General features: G+C 38.3%; 3 protein-coding genes across 3 annotated transcripts; 1 reads left to right on the top strand and 2 right to left on the bottom strand.

The window, feature by feature from the left end:
• Positions 1 to 2,441: 2,441 nt before the first annotated feature.
• On the top strand, positions 2,442 to 4,235 carry SS1G_14457 (hypothetical protein; the record flags this gene model as incomplete). Its single annotated transcript, XM_001584510.1, has 4 exons — positions 2,442 to 2,647; positions 3,024 to 3,175; positions 3,314 to 3,415; positions 3,754 to 4,235. 4 exons carry the CDS (start codon positions 2,442 to 2,444, stop codon positions 4,233 to 4,235), a joined length of 942 nt encoding a protein of 313 aa, XP_001584560.1.
• Positions 4,236 to 7,134: 2,899 nt separating this feature from the next.
• Positions 7,135 to 8,884, bottom strand: SS1G_14456 (hypothetical protein; the record flags this gene model as incomplete). The annotated part of the gene is made up of 4 exons (XM_001584509.1): positions 7,135 to 7,759; positions 7,810 to 7,904; positions 8,148 to 8,346; positions 8,394 to 8,884. The coding sequence occupies 4 exons, from the start codon at positions 8,882 to 8,884 to the stop codon at positions 7,135 to 7,137; spliced, it is 1,410 nt and encodes a 469-aa protein (XP_001584559.1).
• A 2,694-nt stretch (positions 8,885 to 11,578) lies between these two features.
• On the bottom strand, positions 11,579 to 13,763 carry SS1G_14455 (hypothetical protein; the record flags this gene model as incomplete). Its single annotated transcript, XM_001584508.1, has 6 exons — positions 11,579 to 11,782; positions 11,840 to 12,586; positions 12,660 to 13,067; positions 13,218 to 13,390; positions 13,441 to 13,575; positions 13,739 to 13,763. The coding sequence occupies 6 exons, from the start codon at positions 13,761 to 13,763 to the stop codon at positions 11,579 to 11,581; spliced, it is 1,692 nt and encodes a 563-aa protein (XP_001584558.1).
• Positions 13,764 to 14,689: the final 926 nt, after the last annotated feature.

The following is a 14,689-nucleotide window of genomic DNA, read 5'->3' as shown; positions in this document are numbered from 1 at the left end:
CTTGTGGTAATTATAGTGGTGAGGAGAAGAGAAGATTCCAAGACGATAGATTTCAGAATTCAGAATTCTCAGCTGTGGTATGTATTTGGAATGAGACGAGATGGTGGCGAAAGGCCAGAGCCAGATATGCATCTATCTATCTCAAGCGTATATTTGGCGTTTGATGAATCAATGAATCTCTTATTACCTACCTCAGTGTCAAGTACGTACTGGTGCAACGCGATTTTGTACTAACGAATTTTCGAAAATGGTAAGAGTGCGAAGTTTGCATATGAGTCGGGCTTAATTAGCTTTTGAAATTCTCGGTTATGGTATTATTAGAGGTATTTAGTTAGGAAATTAGGTAGTTATTTCTCGACACACAGTCTTGCCTTTTCTGATATAGGTAGCTTTGGTGTGGGAGTTTGAATGGTTAGATAGAATAGCTAGTGGCTTCGTTTGAATCTAGTGGCACTTTGTAATGTGATTCTATCAAAATCTTCACCAAGTGGAAGGCAGTTTGGTGTATTTTATTCATATTCATACTAATACTAAAAATTTCTCATGAGTGAATATAAGAAATAGAATGCTTCGTTATAAAGTTCATTTCTTATAGAAATGGAACTAATTATCTGCGAAAAGGATAAATGTGTTAAGCATCCTGGTTGTTTCTTTAAAGATGAATCTTTTTGGGTTGGGTTGAGATTTATTATGAGATTGTTAGTTTGTTTTTCGATGAAATACCTCTGTTATGATATTTTCTATATATACATACTATAATATAAACTTGACAGATACCATTGACTCTTTCCCTTTTTTGAAAATAGATTTGTAACTAGTCATTGAATGAATTATCAACGTGGATTGATAAGTTAAGCTTTTCGATACGATTTGCTGATACGAATAGAAAATAATAAATGACTTTATTTCCAAATGGTTCAGTCTAAATTTTAAATTCGAGTTCTTGGTGTCAGTATACTAATACGGCGCGGAATTGATTGTTCTTGAAGGTGTGAAGAGGGTTGTCTTATTATTGGAGCTACGAATCTGGACTATAAGTCTAATACCCTACTTTTAGACCACCTTTTTTGTTACGAGGTTTGCCGTCTAGATCATGTGGAAGTGCTCTAGGCTCTCGAGGTAGTTTATAACTAGATGTCAAACAGGGACTTAAAATAATGACAATAATAATATACAATTCGTAACTAATAGTAGAGTATACTAAATGATTGATCTTGAGCACGAAACTTTATACAAAGGAAATCCATCTTGATTATATAGACCTTTATGCTAATCGTCCCTTTGATCCCTTCGGTCCCTTCGGTCAAGAGACCGAAGGGATCTAAGGGACCACGTGATTATATAATTGGTCACATGATACGAGGCCCGAAGCCGTCGTAACATAAATCTGTAATTCAAATTTTATCAAATTATATTAATTGATTATAAAGTTATTAATAGATGAAAATCACGATTTTTGGTGTAAAAAGGTGGTCCAAAAGAGGGTTGGTCCAAAAATGGGGTACTAGACTTATAGTTGACTCACACTACACTCTGTTACGATGGCTTCTGGCCTTGTATCATATGACCACGTACGAAGTTATGTGATCCCTTCGATCCCTTTACCGAAGGGATCGAAGGGATCGAAGGGATCGAAGGGACCGAAGGAACGATAGGCATGAAAGTCTATATAATCAAGATGGATTTCCTTTGTATAAAGTTTCGTGCTCAAGATCAATCATTTAGTATACTCTACTATTAGTTACGAATAGCATATTATTATTGTCATTACTTTAAGTCCCTGCTTGACGCCTAGTTATAAACCACCTCGAGAGCCTAGAGCACTTCCACGTGATCTAGACGGCAAACCTCGTAACAGTGGAACGAAACGAACTTGGGAGATCGAAGCGGCCGTCTCGGACCGATCGCTAGCGTGGAACTTACAAGGGGGTGTGGTGTAGCCGTGTTATTTTTGAGACTTGGGGTTCCAAGCAACTCTGAGATTGTGATTGTGATTGTATGATTCTTTATTTTTGTGGTTTTAATTCATTTGATTTGATTTGATTGGGATTGTTTAATTGATGAGTTGGTGAAGAGTGAAGAAAAGGAAGAAAGGGATTTGGACTTTTAACTTTGATTTGTGAGGACTTTTATGAGGATTGATATTGTGAATTGAGGAGATTGGGGAATTCAAAATTAGGGATTGAGGTGAAGGGAGGACCTTGAGCGCATTCAATTTGTGGATATCGAGTTCGAGGCGCGCATATTAAGTTGGGAGAACGAGGAAAAGAAGGACGAGAACGAGTAGAGAGAATAAGCAATACACGATTCGTAATCGAAGATTCCCCTCCACCCACGCGGCGCAAGAAATAGTCTACTTATTTATCTACCTACCTACCTCCCTCTTCTCGAAACAAACATATAAGAACAAGGCACAAGAGGGAAAATCAATTATTGAAATAATGCGCACATATACTCCTGCCCTCCTTACCCTACGATTGGGATTGGGATTAGGGCTTTTGTGTTTGATACAACCTACATTTGGACATGGGAATGGGAATGGAGAGTTGGTGGGGAGTGGAAGTGGGGAATTCGATGAGGAGAGGTTACCGTTGCCGAGTTATCATTTTGGGGCGGGGATTATGGTTGAGTGTATGGAGAGAGATGTGTAAGTTGCTTTTTTTGTTTTGTTTTTTGGGGTGGGGAAGGGGATGGAGATTTGTGGGCGGGGGAAAAGAAGGGAGGAAAGGAGGGAGAATCGGGGGACGGTGACAAGAGGGAGGGAGGGGTGGCAGTTCGAGGGTCTTCAGCACACAGGCACATATATACATAAGCATCCGCCCGCGCGAATGTGCAGAATACCATAATATTGGTTTTGAGGGTTGGGCTCACGGAAGGAGAAGAGGGACAACAATACCTGGACGTCAGAAGGATAGAAAGTAGATAAGGGAAGACAATTGAAAGGACATTCGAGCGCAGCGAGCTTGGGGGTTTGGGGGCTTGCCCCCATGAAAAAGATTAAAGAAGTTGGAAATTGGAAACAGAAATTATGAGGGTAATATGGAAGATTATACTGGACGAACGATCGCGAATGAGCCTGCGACTACGATTACGAATACGAATTATATGTGCTGTAAACTTTGGATGAGATTGGGAGGCACTTGGGAAAAGAGTTACTATGATCTTCAAGTTTTCAGTAAATGGGCAAATATAGAGAGCTGGAAAAGGATCCTTACTGAAATACGGAAAAGAGAGATACAAGTTTGACGGATAAGATGGATAAAGCGAAAATGAAAATTTATGAATGAAAGCTAACTTTTCATCAGTAATACAGGAGAACATGTTCAACTCGATGATAATTCTTTAAAATACATACCATTTCCGATATGTAATGAAACAGGAAAACCATTAGAATTGAAATATGGAGTTGAAGAAGGTTGGTTCATCTAATGTCGATACATCAAAAAAGGACAATCTACTAATTCTTTTCACCAAACACAGAACTCAATTGTACAATTCCATTAATAACAGATCCATTCTTTCATCTTCTAGAATTCTATATTCACTCCGATGCTCCTCTATCCTGTCGTCTTCCATCCCGTCCAGCTCCGACAGTTCACCACATAAACAGCTACCCGAATTACAAACAAGAATATATTCCATTAACTTTCGCCCTTTCGGGAACCCTCCAACTATCTCATCTACATATCTCCACCCATTTAAACGTCCTCCTTCACAGCGTCCCGAAACACCATTTACAAAAACATGATTCAGGGGTTATTGATAGTGGAGTCGCTTATAGTACTAGTCCTTTGAGTCATATTACTGGACCAGCAGCTTTGACAAAGAAATTGATTATTGGTGATGAGTTACCATTAAGATTGAGTGTGAGATGGTTCCCTACTCCATTGTTACCTAGGGAAAATGGAAAGGTAGAATGGAATGGATTAGGGGGTCATGTAGGCTGGGTGACGATCGGGTATATAATTTTAGCTTTTGGTGCTGGAGCAACGGTAATGGGAGCTTGGATGGTAGGGTGGGAGGTTCCTAGGAGGATGAAGGGATGGAGTGGGAGATTAGCGAGAGCGGGGGGTTTGAGTGGTGGGGTCGGGAAGAGTCTTGGTGGGGCTACCCCGTTGGGTTATGGCATTAAGGGGAATGGGAATGGGAATGCTTATGTTAATGGAGGGACTGTGGGGAATGGGTGGGGATTTGTTGGGGGTGGTGTGGTGGGCAGGGATGGGAAGAGGGATTAGATGGGAATTGGGTTACGGGTTGGTGGTTTATGGTTATGGGATTGATTTCATGATGGATGGATGGTTAGCTGTGTTTTTTGGAGGATTTGTGGATTATGTTTTATGATTTTTGGGATGGATGAATGGATGAATAGATAGAAAACTATTTTGTTGAAAAATAAAAAGAGAAGAGAAGGATGTCACGAACCACGTCTAGTATTATCCTAGGATGAGAATCGTCCCAGGATTAGTGTCCTGAGGCCAATAGGAGATCACGTGATGTGATAGCTCTGCTAGCTGGCTAGCAGAGCTAGCATTCAGAGAAACGTTTAGTATATAGTTAGAATAAGTTTCATAGTTTAGGAGCTTCGTGCTCAACTTAGTTATCAATTAGTTTACCTACGTCCTACTTGATCTAGTAACGACTTCACTTCCAAGTGAAGACCAGTGATAAAGCCTTAACCCACAACTACCAAGCAGACGAAACCTTAGGCAGCCGCTGCCTCCAGTACAGTATCGTTGTGACGCCTCACACCTCCGGGTCACGTGGCATGCCCCGTTTGTATTTAATCATAGGAAAACTCTCTACTCTTGTTTTCCTTCTTCTTTTCTCCTTAGCTTAGTATTTTCTAATACAAGATACTTTACCCAGTATTCTTGAGTGTGACAATCGTTACATTTATATATTACTTTATATATTATAAGAAAGTCGGAATTTTGAACTCTATATATAAGGTTTTTATAAATGTTTAATTATATGATCTCTAATAATTAGATATAAAAAAAGATCTTTGTTTTTTGTAACGATACTGTACTAAAGGCAGCGGCTGCCTAAGGTTCGTCGGTTGGTAGTTATAGGTTAAGGCTTTATCACTGGTATTCACTTGAAAGTGAATTCGTTACTAGATCAAATAGAATGTAGGTAAACTAATTGATAACTAAGTTGAGCACGAAGCTCCTAAACTATGAAACTACTCTGACTATATAATGAACGAAGAAGGGAGCCCCTAGGAGCTTTCTGGCTCCTTAGGGCTCCTTATCACGTGATTTCTGATGGTGCGTGCATATACGATCTTCAGGTGACCAAGATCACATACTAATTCGATGAAATCTGATCGTGTTTGCACAAGGCCTAAGCTCTCCTAATTAATCAGTTTGCTACCATCGTAACACCATCAATCCTAATGGTGAATCGTGACATTTTTCTCTTTTCAAAAAATAAACAACTTTTTATATTATTTTTTTATTTTATATAATTTCAATCCCAAACCTATTATAAAATTAATTATTTGTGACGGAAATCCCTGCTTTCCTCCCACCCTTATTATATAAGAAACCTCAGGTACATTAACCATGTCCACACATGATACGATTACTCGAGATTAGTATACGATTTAGGTGACCTGAGGATCAGATCCGGACAAGTACTAGGTATCAATGGTTATCGGTAAAGTAAGATCATTGGAGGAATAAATATGACTTCTTTTTGCCTAGCCATTGCGGCTAGGCTATTCATTTGTGTATATATAGAGTAGCTATCCCCATCTACAGGTGCTCTTCACCTGTAGATTCTAAGTTAAATACAATTGCTGGTCTATAAACACCCTTTTGGTCACATTATTCTTTTAAATAATATATTATAATATAATCTAATCAAGTTTCTTTTTCATTTCCCCCTTATAATATATTATTAAGACATATATGTTACGAGGTTTGCCGTCTAGATCACGTGGAAGTGCTCTAGGCTCTCGAGGTGGTTTATAACTAGGCGTCAAGCAGGGACTTAAAGTAATGACAATAATGCAATTCGTAACTAATAGTAGAGTATACTAAATGATTGATCTTGAGCACGAAACTTTATACAAAGGAAATCCATCTTGATTATATAGACCTTCATGCCTATGGCTAGTCAGGACCGCGCAGCGGTCCTGGACAGCCAGCGTTCCTCAGCGGTCCATAACGTGACTTTAATCACGTTACCTTGGTTTAGTCATGTGACGCGGCATAGAAGATAGCCGTCGTAACAATATATATCTCGACCTACTCCTTTTACAATATTACTTATATTTATACTCATTTATAACTCTATCCCCTTCTTTATTCATGATTTTATTTTCATCCCCATCCTCATCCCCTTCCTCTATCCCCCTTCCTATTCATAATTTTATTTTCATTTCTTCCTCGTTTTTATCCTCATCCTTATCCTTACCTCCTCCTCCCCACCTCCTACCCTACCCTCCTCATCCCCCTCTCTTTTCTATTCTCTCCATTTTCTCTTCAAAAAAAATAAAAAAAATAAATCATTCATTCATTAGGTAATTATATATTAATTACTCATCCCAATACTCTGATTTAAATCTACACCTACACCTACACCTACACCATCAATTCATATCCCTATCTAATCCCATCCTATCCCATCTCTAACCTCATCCCTCATTCCTCATCCTCAACCCACTCATCTCAATCTATATAAAATAACTCATCCACTCACTCACTCACTCACTCACTCACTCACTCACTCACTCAACCAGCACCATCCATCTATACATTCACCAATACAAAACAAATATCTACTCATATTGATATTCATCTTCATCTTCATCTTCATCATATTCATAACCACATCACATCACATCACATTATATGATATCAAATCCCTAACTACAGAATAACTACATAATCAACGATTGAATCATCAACTTATAGCCAGCCAGCCAGCCGATCATCCACTCACTACCTTCCTATCCAGATGCAAAATCATCTCAATTCATATTTTTTTATCCTCCCTTTCCACATCACTCATACCATATCAAAAAATTTAAGATTTTCTTTTCCATTTTCTCCATTTCTCCATCACACAATTACCACTTTACATATCTCCATCCCTCACCCTCCCTATCTCATTCATACCCCTCATTTAAATATTAGCCTTCTGTTTAAAAGCCTTAATCAATCCTCCAGTACTAGCATCATGTTCCCCAACATCTCCACTAACATCCAACTCTGCTTGAATTTTCTTAGCTAAACTCTTACCCAACTCAACACCCCATTGATCAAAACTGTTAATATTCCAAACAGCTCCTTCAGTAAATGTAAGATGTTCGTAGTAAACGATTAAAGCACCAAGAGTACCTGGAGTAATCTTTTGGGCAAGAATTGATGTAGTTGGTCTGTTGCCCAAGAATGTCTTGTGCTTGTATAACTCAGGTGGTGTGTTTTCAGCCTTTAATTCATCCTCTCCCTTTCCGATCATGAGAGCCTCAGCTTGAGCGAAGAAGTTTGAAGCCAACATCTTTTGATGTTTATTGTTATCAATTGGGTTGTGAGATTCGGCAGCCATGATGAAATCGGTTGGGATCAACTTGGTACCCTGGTGGACAAGTTGGAAGAAAGAGTGTTGAGCATTGGTAGCTGGTTCACCAAAAAGAATTGGACCGGTTGTATAACGAACAATCTTACCATCACGGGAGACAGCTTTACCGTTAGATTCCATAGAAAGTTGTTGAAGGTAAGCTGGGAAACGGTGAAGGTATTGATCGAATCTATTTATCAATTAGTTATGTTCGTTCATAAAGAGCATAAACAAACTTACGGAGCAACCAAATGAGTTTGGGCACCATAGAAATCAGAATACCAAACACTCAAAAGACCACCAAGAACTGGAATATTCTCTTCGAGTGGAGTATTCTTGAAATGCATATCCATAGCATGAGCTCCAGATAACAATTCATGGAAATTCTTGAATCCCAATGTGAATAGCAACACTCAAACCAATTGCACTTCTAAACACTGTATCTACCTCTAACCCAACCTTCGAAACCGAACATGTCCTAGCATCAATACCAAACTTGGTAACTTCAGCTTCATTGGTAGAAAGAGCAACAAAGTGTTTAGCGATATCACCCTTTCCCATCAGTCTTCTTCAAAAACCATTCTTTTGCAGAGTTGGCATTGAGTAACAGTTTCTGCAGTGGTGAAAGTCTTAGAAGCAACCAAGAAGAGAGTAGTTTCTGGATCAGAATCTCTCAAAGCCTCAGCCATATGTGTACCATCGATATTAGAAACGAAGTGAAGGGTTTGTTCTCTAGCACCATAATACTTGAGAGCTTCAGTAACCATAACTGGACCACTATAACCAATTAGCTATCATTCTCGTTGTTGTATCTCAAAACTTACAGATCAGAACCACCAATACCGATGTTGACAATGTTAGTCAATGGCTTTCCAGTGTAACCCTTCCACTCTCCACTTCTAATCTGTTCGGAAAATTCCTCCATGTGCTTCAACTCCTTATTAACACCTGGCATAACATCTTGTCCATCGACATTAATAGGATCACTTGTAGCATTTCTCAAGGCAACATGAAGAACAGCACGATCTTCGGTAAAGTTGATCTTTTCACCCGCAAACATCTCATCGCGCAATTTCTCCAAACCAGCTTCTTTCGCAACTGCCACCAAGGCCTTGATTGTATCTTCATTAATCAAATTCTTGGAGAAATCGAAAAGGATCTCCGAGTTATCGGCAGTGTTCTTGAAAGTTTTGGATAACTTTTCGAATCTTTGAGGATCCTTTTTGAATTCATCCTTGAGGACAAAGTTTCGTCCGACGGTATCATGATGAGATTGGAGAGCACTCCATGATTTGAGTTCGGTAGCTTGAGGCATTTTGTAGGGTATTGTTGAAGTGGTTGGGTATGAGATTAAGAGGGAACTGTTTGATGATAATGTTAGAAACAAGACAAGATATCAAATGGTAGGAGAATGAATAATCGTATGTGAATAGTGAATCCTTCAATCGTTCCCAATAGTTCTTGAAGTAGATTTCCGTGCGGACAGATAGATATGTCACAAAATCTCAGCTCTCATAGGAAAAGAGTAAACATACCTTTATATTGCTCCTCCACAAGTAGAAGATCGAGATTGAGTTCTCCGAAAGGTAAACTTAATCTTCCAAGTATTTCTGAGAGTTTGAAAGAATTTGATCTGCGAATAAAGTATATTGTCAGTTGACAAGAATCATAAGCAGGAATGAAATATTTATTGACCAAATATTGATGGGAAGTCTCTCTGGAAACTTCGGTGTATAGGTGGGGTAGGTAGACTCAAAGCTGTGACAACATTTCATCCAGGTAAGGTCCCTCTTATTAATATATTCCTTTTATATGTAACAAGACTAACATACCTCAGTCAACAATATTTCAATAAAGATCAAAACTCGAATATGGACTATGTATTAATTGTAGCTTTTGATAAATATAAATATGAATATCAGAATGAGTATGAGTGAGTATCCTGAAAGAAGAAAACAATGAGGGGTTAAACAGTTGATGATTTATTTGCAGCCAGCATCACCACCAATGCATTATGCATCCCTCCATCGCTTATGACGTCCATTTCATCCATTTAATCCATTTCATCCACTCAACCCAACCAACAACATGCGAGCTTACAAAGTTCGACAGAGTACGTACGAACGAATTGAAAGACAGCCAAGCCCACTAATAGTAATACAAAAAAGACCTGAGTACATAGATACAAAGGTATGTACTCCAAATTCAACTTCCCTCTCAATTCAATTCAATTCATCCATAACGCGTAATCCACCCAAAAACCATTTCAACCGAACCTTCCTTACGAATGGCCAAACCATTACTCAACCTTACTAATAATCAATCAATCAATTAAATTCCCCATCCATCCCATCCCATCTCATCCCATCAAGTAACCATACCTTTACCAACCTTTACCAACCATGACCAACCCTTACTAATTAATCCATCACCCAATCCAATGCCCTCCCCCAATCCAGACTCACCGAGAAAGTCAAAAAAAGAAAAAGAGAAGTCTGGAATCAAATCGTTCAGTTCATATCATATCAATCATACTCTCGATATATCATTCAAATGATATTTACTAATATTTTCTCTTTAAGAATCTCATTGATTAATTTTTAAACCGTTAAAAATAAATAATTTTTTATTTATTTATTTTATTTATTTTATAATTTTTATAATTTTCATAATTTTTATGAAAATTATGATTTTTAAATTCTTTTCATTAATTATAAAAAAGTTTAATAATATATAATATAAAAAATACTAAATATTGTTACGACGGGCTACACAACTACCAAGACACGTGATCACAAATGATCAGTAGTGATCATTAAGGATCACTAAGGATCACGATATAGGTGATCACTGGTGATCATGAAGGATCACCAGTGATCATAGAAGCATGAAGGACTATATAATCAAGATGGATTTCCTTTGTATAGAGCTTCGTGCTCAAGATCAATCATTTAGTATACTCTACTATTAGTTACGAATAGCATATTATTATTGTCATTACTTTAAGTCCCTGCTTGACGCCTAGTTATAAACCACCTCGAGAGCCTAGAGCACTTTCACGTGATCGAGACGGCAAACCTCGTAACAAATATAAATTAAAATTTTATATTATTTATAAAATTTATATATTTTGATATTTTATTATAAAATTCTAAATACTTTTAAATAATAATTATTTTTATTTCTTTATTTTTTAATCAATTTTTTTATATTTTAAAATATTAAAAACAAAAAATAATGTGACCAAAAGGGTGTTTATAGACCAGCAATTGTATTTAACTTAGAATCTACAGGTGAAGAGCACCTGTAGATGGGGATAGCTACTCTATATATACACAAATGAATGGCCTAGCCGCAATAGCTAGGCAAAAAGAAGTCATATTTATTCCTCCAATGATCTTACTTTACCGATAACCATTGATACCTAGTACTTGTCCGGATCTGATCCTCAGGTCACCTAAATCGCATACTAATCTCGAGTAATCGTATCATGTGTGGACATGGTTAATGTACCTGAGGTTTCTTATATAATAAGGGTGGGAGGAAAGCAGGGATTTCCGTCACAAATAAACATCTTCATCACACCTTTAAATATCCTTTTCTGAATATAAATTAAAAAAATATTTTCGTTTCTTATACAATACGATGGAATGCAATACCGAGGGGCAATCCAATACGATACAGAGGGGCGATTCAATATATAAGGCTTCAGTTTTTAATTTTAGTGTCGAAGAGGAGGCAGAACAGCAACAAGGATATGAACAAGAACAATGATATCCATTTCCATTTCCATTTTCATATAACTCATCTCATTCCATTGCATCCCATCTCACCTCCTCCCCTCTCATCTAATACCCCATAAATTTAGCAAAGAGAGAGAAGAAACCCCTCAAACTGTATCCGAAATGCTATATTGAGAGAAAGAAAGACGCCGAGCTAAGTTTACGTCATATCATCATACCACAGGTCATTTCCAGAATACCAGATCCCTTTTTGCCGTGACCTTAATCTATCTGTCCTGTACACTCCCTACGAAACTTGGATCTTTAATACTTCCACCACCATCACCTAATCCTGCAACTGGTCTATTATAAGACCATCCGGTAAATTGTTCTTGCATGGTTGATGATAGTTGTCCACCGTCAACCAATGAATCAGCTGGTGCTTGAGATGTAAATTCTACATCAAAGTTGGTAGTATCAAGAGCATCCGTCTATTATTTATTAGTATGTTGTTTGTTAAGTTAATATATCAAAAAAGAAATACATACCACATTAGGCTTGAAAGTAGGCTCATACTTTCTTTGAAGTAATTTACGCCAATCAATGCTGTGAAAGAAGGGATGTGCCTTAATTTCTGATGCATCATTTGCACCCAATCTTTGATCTGGTTTTCTGTTAAGAAGTTTTTGCAAAAGATCCTTAGCAGCAGGTGGAACAATTTCAGGACCTGGAAAGTTCAATGGCTCGCTCAAAATCTTTCGATACATCTCATTAGTGTTTTCATCGTAGAAAGGAGGTAAACCAGTCAACATCTCATAGAGCAAAACACCAAGAGTCCACCAATCAACCGTCTTAGTGTAACCTTGACCCAACAACAATTCCGGTGCCAAGTATTCGGGAGTTCCACAGAAGGTGTTGGTACGATCCTCATCCTTCATATCAAGTTTACACAAACCGAAATCACAGAGTGCAATGTGACCCGAGTAATCCAATAGAATGTTCTCTGGTTTCAAGTCACGATAAATGACGTTAAATCCATGTAAACATTCTAAAGCACAAAGTAGCTCGGCCGTATAAAATCTTGAACGATTGATATCGAAGCGAGACTCCTTTTGAAGATGATGGAAAAGTTCACCACCATTGACAAATGCCAAGACGAAATATAACTTGTCTGGTGATTGAAATGTAAACTTGAGAGGTACGATGAAGGGATTGTTGATTTGAGAGAGGACGGATCGTTCTGCCAATGTATGTGCAACTTCTGATCGTGAAATGATGTGAGCCTTTCGAATGGTCTTGAGGGGCGTAAATTCGTTGGGTATCTTTTTTCTTGACCTGCATAACCTTTCCAAAACTTCCTTTTCCAACCACTTTCAATAAGTCGAAATCATCAATCTTCAACGCTCTTGTTCTATTCTCAACGTATTCAACACCAATTCGAATCTTTCCTGTACCGTATTGAACATCTAACCATTCTGGTCCAACTTGTCCCAATGTACTCTCCCTTCTTTGGAATTCTGCCGCAGCTTTTTCCTTGTCTTTCTTTCCCAATTTAGGATCTTCGACATATTTATGCTTCTCTTCGAATCGTGGGTTGATGCGCGTAACACCAAGGAAAATATCTTGACTTCGACCAGATCCTGGAGGCGCATTCGGGTTTCGAAGATATAAATGAACTGCTAATTCAGTAACTCTTGAAACATCAAACTTATATTGAGTGTTATCTCCAGCCCATAGAGGGTTTTCAGGAGAACCTGCAACTGCATTGACGAAAACCTGCATCTTATCAAAATCTAACAAGGCATACGGAAGGTATTTGGAGGAAATTCGACCGTGGTTTGTAGGAACTTGAATACCACCTCCTGATGTTTGTGGTCTCATACTTGAGTAAGATCCAGCTACTTGGGTTGAAGATCCAGAACGAACTGAACCAGCGACTCCAAAGCCATTTCCCGCAGATAATGAATTCTGAGTATGATTGCTGAAGACTTGTTTATATTGATCTGGAAGGGAGAATCCATTTCCTTCGTGAAGAGTAACGATAAGAATACCTGGTCGAGGAGCAGATTGTGGTTGGGTGGCCATGGCTTCAGAGGCAGCTTTGAAGGTCAGTATCTTTTCCATGATTCAAATCATCATTTGCGCATACCTATACCATTATCGTTGGCCGATGGTGACGGTGGTATACTTGATTTCTCATCTTTGGAAGATTCTCTGAGGGTTTGTGAAGAGGGGGTGCGAGAAAAGGTAGATGTGAGAGGACCAAGATGCGTCTCTTTCAGCTCTAAAATGGATGAACAATTAGTGATGATTCCGTTTGATATGGTCGCTTTCCAGCTCAATCAATTTCTTGGTATAAATGTTGGGTTGATAAGAGGCGGTAGGATTGATCGTGAGGCCGTCGATTGGACCGTCGTCCAAGATTGAATGTTATGAATTTCACTTACTCTTGGTGATATTCCAAGATGACATCTTGGGGATGGGGAACAAAATTGTATCGGTAGGAGGGGGGGAAAGAGGGGAGAAGGAGAAGGTTGTAGGATGTAGGGTGTAGGGTGTAGGATTGTAGGTAGATGTTGAAGTTGTAATTGATGTTGTATTCGGGTGGTTGTATTGAATGAGGAGTAAAAGTATCGGTATTTCCTCGAGGGAATAGGAAGATCGCTCAGTGCGTTGCGGTCAGGATTTAGCTCCAGACAACTTTCTCACAGGCGATTGCCCCGCCAAAATAGCTTATTAACCACAACGGATTGATAGAGTAATGGAATCGATCGGTAATAAAATGAGTGAAAATGAGCGAGTGAGTGAAGGTTGTAGTATTATAAGTGGTGAGAGTGTGAGATGTGAGAGTGTGAGTGAGTATGAGTACGAGTGTGAGAGTGAAAGAGTGAAAATGATGAAAAAAGAAGTAGAATTAATCAAATAATAAATTCGATTTTCTGTAACAATCAATATTTCGATTTTTCCCTATATCTTGTCTCACTATATTCTTTTCGATAAAGTTCCAAGATAAAAAAAATAAAAAGGTTATCCCGATAATCATGATAAATGACTAGGGAGTGCAGAGTGCAGTGTTTGTAAGGAGGCAATTTTTCAATGTAACACTGTACTGTCTGTATCTCCAGAGGGGGGCTTGGATCACGATGAGCACGTACTCGTACATTCACATGTTTGGGAGACCCGTGGATTAAAGTGAGTGGCTTAGCAAAGACGAAAATAGAGATATCTGAATCTTCTTTGGGATATGAATAACTGACACTATTTCCAAATTGAGTGAAGTTTGATGTGAATATAGAATCATTCTAGAGAATATAGGGTTGGGGTTAGCATTAAAGGGGATATCAAATTACTCGGTAGATGGTTTGTTGTAAGTCTTAGTTCGTCTCAAAAGGAGTTTA

The sequence above is a fragment of the Sclerotinia sclerotiorum genome, genomic scaffold (assembly GCF_000146945.2).
Source record: "Sclerotinia sclerotiorum 1980 UF-70 scaffold_34 genomic scaffold, whole genome shotgun sequence".
In the NCBI taxonomy this organism is placed as follows: domain Eukaryota; kingdom Fungi; phylum Ascomycota; class Leotiomycetes; order Helotiales; family Sclerotiniaceae; genus Sclerotinia; species Sclerotinia sclerotiorum.
This window is presented reverse-complemented; position numbering and strand designations above follow the sequence as displayed.